The 9,250-nt window shown below is 40.0% G+C and overlaps 1 protein-coding gene across 8 annotated transcripts in view; it reads left to right on the top strand.

Moving 5' to 3' along the window:
- Positions 1-4,837, top strand: part of PPP3CC (protein phosphatase 3 catalytic subunit gamma) — a 97,781-nt gene extending 92,944 nt beyond the window's left edge. For 4 of the 8 annotated variants that reach the window (XM_023636145.2, XM_023636143.2, XM_070261255.1 and 1 more), the window contains 2 exons: positions 3,173-3,202; positions 4,326-4,837. In XM_023636145.2, coding sequence (XP_023491913.1) covers positions 3,173-3,202; positions 4,326-4,552 — 257 coding nt within the window. In that variant the 3' untranslated portion in view covers positions 4,553-4,837. The remainder of the gene's footprint in view (positions 1-3,172; positions 3,203-4,325) is intronic. The other 4 variants (XM_023636147.2, XM_023636146.2, XM_070261256.1 and 1 more) reach the window with 1 other exon arrangement.
- Positions 4,838-9,250: the final 4,413 nt, after the last annotated feature.

The raw sequence follows: 9,250 nt of genomic DNA on the forward strand, positions 1-9,250 counted from the left end.
GAAAAGTTTTCAAAATTTACTGATCCACAAAGTTGTTCTTTTACTCCGAACCAGTTTTTTTCTAGACTTTGAAAACCTGCAAATCTAGGATGAGTAACAAAGAGAATTTTATGGATGTGTTGTTTGAAGATTTGTTTGTTTATAATCCTTGGTCTACCTTTTGTTCTCAGTTTCAAATATATCCAGTTTCTCTTCATTCCTAATTTGAATATGAGTGTTTTTAATCAATATAGGATTGTTTATTGATACTTCCAAAATTGATAGAAATCTTTAGAAATGCTTAAGAAGAACAAATCTAAAGTTGGAGCCAACTTTTTAGAGCTTCTTATTCTCTTATTGATTGATATAAACTGAGTTTGTCATTTTCCTATCAGAGTCTCAGTTCTACAGGTTCATTGGCAAACTGGAACATTAGCCACAAAAGACCTTTTATTGTTCATATAGCTTTATTTGGAGAACTTTCAACCAACAATACCTCGTATGGTTTTATAGCATACATTCATTTATGCCCGATCTTGTTCCAAGAGGTATTTGAGTAAGTTACAGTATACATTCAATACAGTGAAGTCAAATAAATATGCTTGGAAATTGGAGCACAAAAAAAAACAAAAAAAAATGCCAATAGTCAGCCACAAATTAGACTCCAAGCTTCCTAGTAGCCAAAATAAAGAGGAAAGCCAAGAACTGAACAAGAGTCATAAAGACCATAATATAAAAAACAGATCAGTTATAAATTGAACTACATGAGAATTAAAAATTTTTGTGCTGCAAATGGGACCATCAAGAAAGTGGAACCCAAAGAATGGGTGAAAATACTTACAAATCATATATCTGATAAGAGATGGTATCTAGAAAATATAAAGAACTCTCTGTCTGAATAATAAAAAGATAACAATTAAAAAATGGGTAAAACATTTAAATAGACATTTTTCCGAAGACACACAAATGACCCATAAGCATGTGAAAAGATGTTTGACATCATTAAACATTAAGGAAGTACAAATCAAAACCACAGTGAGGTACCACTCTCCACCCGTTAGGATGGCTGTGATCAAAAAGACATGATAATAAGTGTTGGTGAGAATGTAGAGAAATTGGGACCCTCCTACACTGCTGGTGGGGATGTAAAATGTTGTAGCACTTTGGAAACCAGTCTGGCAGTTCCTTCAATGATTAAACGTACAATTACCATATGACCCAGCAGTTCCCACTCCTGGTTATATACCCCAGAGAAATGAAAACATATCCACACAAAAAGTTGTACGTGAATGTTCATAGCAGCATTCTTCATAATAGCCAAAAAGTGGAAACAACCCAAATGTCCATCAATTGATGAGTGGATAAACAAAATGTGGTATGACCATACAATGGAATACTATTCAGTCATAAAAAGGAATGAGGCACTGATACATACTTCATCATGAATAAACCCTGAAAACGTTATGCTAAGTGAAAGAAGCTGGTCACTAAAAGCACATAGTATGTGATTTCATTTATATGAGATGTCCAGAACAGGCAAATCTATAGAGACAGACAGTAGATTAGTAGTTGACACTAGGGTTAAAGGGAAGGGATAAGGGAGGAAAATGGATTTGTTTTTGGGAAGATGAAAATGTTCTAACCATAGATAGTGGGCATGGTTGCACAACTCTAAATATATTAAAATCATTGACTTGTACACTTTAAACAAGTGAGTTTTATGATATATGAAATATACTTCAGTGAAGAAAAATATATTTCAGTAAAGAAAAAAACCCAATTTCTCAGTTTTATATGTCTATTTCTTATAATGCCCCTCAGTGCAGGCTGATATCTTAATACTCAATGGAAAAAGCAATTCTATCTAGGGAGGCCCAAAACAATGTAATATTAGTACACCTTTTACCACATAGCTTTTAAACTCTCGAGCAGCACTCTGTACAATTCCAGGCAATGCTTTGTTCTCCCACTTCCTCATAGTTGCATCAGTGATGCACTGTTGGAAGGCACTGTTGTTTTCTTGCGGAAGTTTATTTGTTCTGTTTGAGGCGATTAGAGAGGGTGTGACATTGCTTTAACACGTGCCTACACGTGGTTGACAAAGTAAGCACACGATGAGTTGATTCCAAGTTTCCATTTTTCACATTGGGAAGTTAACTTTCAGTTCATCCAGTTTCTCCTCTATTATTGATAATATGTAAAGCCTCAGAAACAGCAAACTGTTACTGTTCATTATTCTTCCCTGCCTTCTTTTAAAAAATTGCTGTTGAAGGAGCTGATAGGGTTCTTCTCCTAATAGGCTCTTTCTTGCTACAAGCTGTAGCCTTTTCATATGTTAGGGCTTTTACTGTCTTTAAAAGAGGATACAAGGAAGTTTACCTGTTGGTACTCATTTTTAAGTTGCTTCCTTTTCTGTCACGAAGAAGAGCACCTTCTTGGTAATTGGCCTGCTCTCTCCTGCAGTGAGTGGAAGCCGTGTGGGTTGGAAATGTCAGCCTCTGCTGTGTCTCTAGTCCCAGGTGGTACGTGAATGTGTGTCCTGATTTGAATAGTTTTATGCCTTGCCAGCTTAGTACTCCATCCCCAGAGAGGAAATAACCCCCTACTTATAACTCATTTTTCTCTCCTTCCAAATGCCTGTCTGTTAGTCAAAGTCCACTCTTTTTTATTAAGGAATTAAAAAGGACAGTTGGACCCCACAAAAGCTGCTTAAGAGCATTGAGAAGTAGTTTTAAATAACTTTTTGAATAGGACCCAGCAGCAGCTCATTTAATACCATCTGAGCCATTTCAGACTAAAGAACAGTTGTAATGTTAAATTCTTTGACTCAGTGAGTTATTTTGATAAGTAAATGTCAAGACATAAATTAGCCGCTGGCTGTTTAAAAGGAGGAAAGCAACACAACTCTTAGAGCCAGCCTGACTGACCCCATTGTCTTAGCTATAGATGCCATTAGCTAAAAGGTTCCCATGCCACCTGGAATGTTAAAAATATTAGAAACTCTCCCCATCTCATATTTCCCCTTAGTTTTTTGCAATAATCCTCTCACTTCTCTAACTAGCCAACTTTTATTATGGATGAGAATAGGCTAAAAAGTGGGACCCTGGGATGTCTGTGCTGGCAGCAATGCTGTTGGTTTACTCACTCTGTTTCTGTCTTCATTTTTGCATGCCACTGCTCCTGCCTCTTACAGCCACAGTAGAAGCGGTAGAGGCCCGGGAAGGTATGGCCATATTCCTGTGATGGATGTAATCATGTGTCTGTCTGCTGGTTTTAAAAAACTTTGTCAGCATTTGAAATCTTTTATTATTGCATCACCAGAACTGTAACAATGAGAAAAGGAATACATATTTCTAAGCATGCTCACCGAGAGTTTCCTGTGTTAATTTAAATGACCCTCTCCATGGCTAACGTCCTTCCTGGGCTCTGTAAGTTTGAATGCAATGGCTGAAGCTTAAGCAGCTGCTCATGAGGGATCAAGTGGTTTAATCCTGTAGCCCTTCCGTATACAAGGGACATTCATTTGATCGCTAGAAATCCAAACAGGTCAGCCTCTTTACCCAGGGATCCTAAGGGACCTCAAGAGTGGCCACAAAGGTAGGCAGGAATTTAGTTTTATTCATTTCTGAAGTTGCCTTAAGGCAATCAAGCTAAATTATCTTTGTTTTTATGAAAACAAATTTTAAGTGACAAAAATTGTCTATGAATCTGAGGATGAAAACCATTGGAATTAATAAACGTGCTATAAATTTGTTTTGTTAGGTAAGGTGGTTTAAAATGGGAATGCCTTTCCTTGATGATAGAAAAGTTCAATCAGAAAGAATGTATCTAGAAGCTATTTTTTAGGTGGGTTTTAACTTATGTTCAGCTCCTGGTTGTGCAAGATAAAAAGCTGTCCTTCTCAACAAAAAGATTAGCTCTTTTGTTACTTTTTTTGTGGTCAGTGATGTTTGTGCTAAAGTAACTACTCTGTTTAACTTGTTCTGTTATTCTAGTGTTGGCTTTTTCTCTCGCATTGAGTGCGTGTCTGGCCCATAAGAAACTCTTTCTCAAATGTATGTGGGCTAAGTAAGAACACCCTAGTTTTTTGTCAGATGTACTTCTGTGATTAATTCTGTTGAGCTGCTCTGAAAATTACTTTCAGTTTCAGCTGCCCTTTGGGCCTTAAGAAGCAGTAGCTTCAGATAAGGCTAATTCAAATCCAATATTGCCTCTTCCCTTCACCAGACGTATGCTCCGTAGCCACCCTTCTGTGTTTCTTTCTAGGAGATTGCTGTGTGCTAAGAAACGTGAAGCTTCTCGCTTTGCTGTCTAATTGAGCTCCTCCCTTTCCTGTTTTTCTGTAGCCATCAGAGGGTTTTCGCTTCAGCACAGGATCCGGAGTTTTGAAGAAGCCCGAGGTCTGGACCGAATTAATGAGCGGATGCCACCCCGAAAAGAAAGCCAACACTCTGATGGGCCAGTGAAATTAGTAACCCCTGCACAACCAAATGCCACGCACAGGAGCGACAAGGGAACAAAAGCCAGTGACAACTCAGAGTCCTGTGGTGGCACTGGTGGATCCAAAACTTAACAAATTTTATTTATTATTGGAAGACAAAACATAAACAACTTAAACCTGGAGGTGCATTCATAATACACTCTGCATTTATTCTGTAAGAAAGGTGACGATTTTATAAATTCTTTTATTTATGTTTAATATATATAAAAATTGCATCTGTTTTGTTTTTCCCATTTTTTCCGAATTTTTAGGAACTGCTCTGATTGTCTGATCCATATGTGAAGTCTTGTGCTATAAATGGGACTTTCCCCTAATAAAAGGGCCTTGGAAACCTCCACCCTGGGTTTCTGACTTGAACTAGCCAGCCTTTTCTCTTGTTTTTGGAAGGTAATATCTTTTATTTCAGACTAATAACTTTTCAAATGCAAGGAGATTTTTTTTCTTTTCTTTTTTTTTCCCTTTCTACAGGGTACCAGTGAAGAAGATCTCTTAAATTTCAGTGGCTAAAACTTCTCTTCTGATAGAAAACTTGATTACAGGAGAATTTCTAAGTGAATAACTCAAACCCAGTGATTTTAAGGGCCAAGGGGAAGGTTTTCCATAATAACCTACTTTCTTCTGGACTCTCAGTTCCTTTTAACATGTTCCAGTAAGGCAAGATAAAAAGTAATGAGTGATTTTCTAGGAATTACTTAAAATTTGTTCATAGAACCATGGACGTGATTGGTTTAAACTTCCCTTAGAACTTTGGAGGTTTCTTAACTCTTGCCAGATCCCTTTGCTTTCGTCTTTGAACCCCAGGTGATTTAGCCCAACTAGAAAGGAAGCTGCATGTCTAAAAATTTTCTAAATGCCCTCTGTAGACCCTGTGGCGGTAAAAAGCACCCATGCCTCTCTGTTTTCATCAGCTATTGCGTCTCTCCTCCCTGTCGTCCTCCTGTTGTTTTATGTCAGCATTTTTGAAACCAATGAGGGTAATGGGAACTGACGAAGGTGGGATGATCCCCTTATGAACTGGAAGTCTTGCTGAAGGGCATTGGATGAGGGAGGATTTCCTAGCTTCGGTGTCAATTACTGGGATGTTTCTCCATCTTTCAGCACGCATAAGGTTGAACTGCATGTCAATCTCTGTCAGGATATTTTGAAATACAAAAACTAGTGTTGAGACATAATGTTTAAATAATCTTCCTGTAGTTTTCCAAGTCACAACCAACTAGTGAAGGAAACTTGGGGGATCGTTAGGCTCCCATTTTTAGTTTAGCCTGCTGACAAGTGCCATGTCATAATACTCACTGGTCATCTTAGCAGTGGATGGGCAACACTACACCAAAGCACATAGTTATGGAATTCCTTAATGTCATTTGGGATGTAGGAGTCCAGCATTGAAGCAGTTATCTCAGACGGTAGTACTTTATGTTGGGAGCTTCAGAGACACAAGAAACCTTTTTCAAAAAAAAGCATAATTTCATTAGAAGAATGAGGACTTAGGGGCCGGCCCAGTGGCACAGTGGTTAAATTCACACATTCTGCTTTGGTGGCCTGGGGTTCGCCAGTTCAGATCCCGGGTGCAGACATGGCACCGCTTGGCAAGCCATGCTGTGGTAGGTGTCCCACATATAAAGTAGTGGAAGATGGGCCCGGATCTTAGCTCAGGGCCAGTCTTCCTCAGCAAAAAAGAGGAGGATTGGCAGCAGATGTGAGCTCAAGGCTAATCTTCCTTAAAAAAAAACAAGAAGAATGAGGATTTAGCCCTTCTATCTCTATTTTCTATACCTTTTGCTAATAGTTCCCAATTTGTTTATTATCTTCTCAAAAGGAAGTAGTACAATAAAGCAAGTTTCCTTGACAGAAGCATGACAAAAAGATGTATTTTACAGATACCCTTTGAGCTGCCAAAGGATCAGCCAGAGTAGAGAGGTAAGAGGTCATGTTTCAAGAAAATCAGAGTGAGTTTAAAATAGAGCAACGACAGCTCTTCAAGAAAGTTCAAGGGAGTTAGCTTTGAAAATTCTGTTGAATTTTAAAGGTAAAGGTATTATCTTCTGTAGAAAGCTAGAGAGGCCGACCCTGTGGCCAAGTGGTTAACTTCGCATGCTCCTCTTCAGCAGCCCAGGGTTTCACAGGTTCAGATCCTGGGCAACGACATGGCACCGCTCATCGAGCCACACTGAGGCGGCATCCCACATGCCACAACTAAAAGGACCTACAACCAGAACATACAACTATGTACCGGGAAGCTTTGGGGAGAAAAAGGAAAAAAGGCAATCTTAAAAAAAAAAGCCATGCTGAAGGAGCGTCCCACGTAGCGCAACTAGAAGGACCTACAACTAGAATATACAACTATGCACTGGGGGCTTAGGGGAGAAGGAAAAAAACAGATTGGCAACAGATGTTAGCTGAGGACCGACATTTCAAAAAAGGTGGAGTGTGTATTTCAACAATTTAGAAAGTCGTATGGTGTGTCTATATGATACAGATAGCCTCTTAAAGTGAGACCGTCAGTTAGTGTACCTACATGTGCATTTGTCCCTCTGACTCAAGACAGTGTAGAAGGCATGAACCTTAGGAAAATACTGGAATAATAGTACTTCTTCTCACTTTAGACTTCATTGGAGGGTTTTAACATGTTTTTGAAGGTTTTACTCTCAACAGTAGCTCCTAAGATGGCTGGCTGCCTGCCCTGAATTTGCCGTAGGATTCCTCTTCCCGCCTAGGGCCCTCATTTCAGACGTTTAACTGCTGTCAGCGGTCTGCAGTCTGGCCCTTTCAAAGCCTCTTCTCTTTGTTAGATCTTCTCCCCTGCGTGTTCTAAAGATACTGAAATAGTTTTCTCCCGTTCGCCTTCACTGTAGGGTCCTTAGGGACCTTATTTCTTCAGCTTCTCTCTCCTCTGGGGTGAGGGGGAACCCACATCTTACATCAGTTCCCTAGACGTGTCAGAGGGCCCCTTTGTGAACTTTTCTGAGGCCCCATTTTAGAATGACACTTCCCAAGGACCACTTTTCCCAGTTTTGTTTACATCCACATTATGTGAAATTTCAAATTGATCAGATGACTGTTTTTTTAAATAAAAATTTAAAACCTCATCTAACACAAGTTCAAAACATACATCCTTTTTTAATCTTTGTGATCTGAATATTTAGAGCAAAAGCAAAGCAATCAGCCAGGGGGGTGTGTGTGTGAGTGTGGATGTGTGGGTATGTGGGTGTGTGAGTGTGGGGGGAATGTGAGCGAATATGTGTGAGTGTGTGCAAGTGTGTGGGTGGGTGTGTGGGTGTGTGTAATAGGATGCTCAAACAAAAGCAGCCTTGATGTTCTTTAAAACATTGAGTAACAGAATTCAAGGTAATGCTCTGGTTATGCGTATAGACATTGGTGATTTGCTGGCCTTTTGTGACTAGATATAGACCAGCAAATTGTAAACTGCTTATTACACTCTGATAGGCTTGATCTGGCTCCTTGCCTAGGGATAAAAGAATCAGCCTCTCCAGGTGTGTCAGTATTTTTCACATCCTTTTATCTATAATTACATTGCCTTTTCTGTTCCTAAGTGAACAATTGCAGTTGAGTGAAGCAAGTTTCTCTCAATAGCAAAGATTTGCTTTTTGTCCTGATAACTTTAGGCATGATTTCCTGACACTGCTCAAGGAAAGAAAAACCCTGATTTGTTTTGTCAACAGTATATCATCATTTAATGTCACTAAGGAGCAAGGGTGGGATTTCCTAAAATTGGATAAATTTGGGGCCTTTCAGCCTTGGCATTAGTCCCTTAGATCCTCTTCTGAGTCATTTTATAACACACAGTTTGAGGCAGCTGCTCTCTGTATGAAAAATATAAACCATGTCTACACAAGATACAGCTGGGCTTACTGCGCCATTACTCAAGAGTCTCCAGCCTCTCAGAATGAGTAAGGCTGGAATCTGCTCCTCTGCCCTGCTTTGTTTTATGTAACTATTGTAGCCGATCTCCAGAATTTTTGACTGTATTATCTATAAATATAAAACTCAAGCTCTTGGGGCCGGCCCGGTGGCACAGCAGTTAAGTGCACGCGTTCCCCTTTGGCAGCCCGGGGTTCGCCAGTTCAGATCCCGGGTGCAGACATGGCACTGCTTGGCAAGCCATGCCGTGGTAGGCGTCCCACATATAAAGTAGAGGAAGATGGGCACAGATGTCAGGGCCAGGCTTCCTCAGAAAACAACAACAACAACAAAATAAACAAAACTCCACCTAACCAATCTGGGTGACCAGTCAGTTAAAATGGTTTAGGAAGAACTTGCCCCAGATTGACTGATTGATAGTTTTTCTTCGTATTAATTATCAAGTTTTTCTCCCCAGTTTTTGTGTTGAAAATTATTTTCAAACCCGTAAAGACTTACTGAGATATCGTTCTAGAATCCCCAGTACTTATTACAGTTGCTGTAGTAACAGTAGAACCCAGGGGTTTTTTTCAAAGCATTATTCAGATTTCTCCACCCAGGCAGAAAAGGTTTCAGAGGGAGTGTGAACCCAGAGCCCCAGTTGTGGGGATGAGGCTCCGATTTCCTAAATCATTTGTGGTTATAACCACGTTGTCGGCACCCTGTCCGCATCTTTTCTGAAGTCTGCTATGAGGGGGAGCAGAGGACAGCCTCGGGAGCCCCAACAATAGCTTGAGGAGGGTTTGGATTACCTGGAAGAAAGTTCCGAAGCATCATGTCGCCACAGACCCTCTTTAGCACTGCTGTGATCAAATGCTCCTGGGAAGGCCATGAGAAAGAGCAGATGTGTGT

Source organism: Equus caballus, chromosome 2 (genome assembly GCF_041296265.1).
Source record: "Equus caballus isolate H_3958 breed thoroughbred chromosome 2, TB-T2T, whole genome shotgun sequence".
NCBI lineage: Eukaryota > Metazoa > Chordata > Mammalia > Perissodactyla > Equidae > Equus > Equus caballus.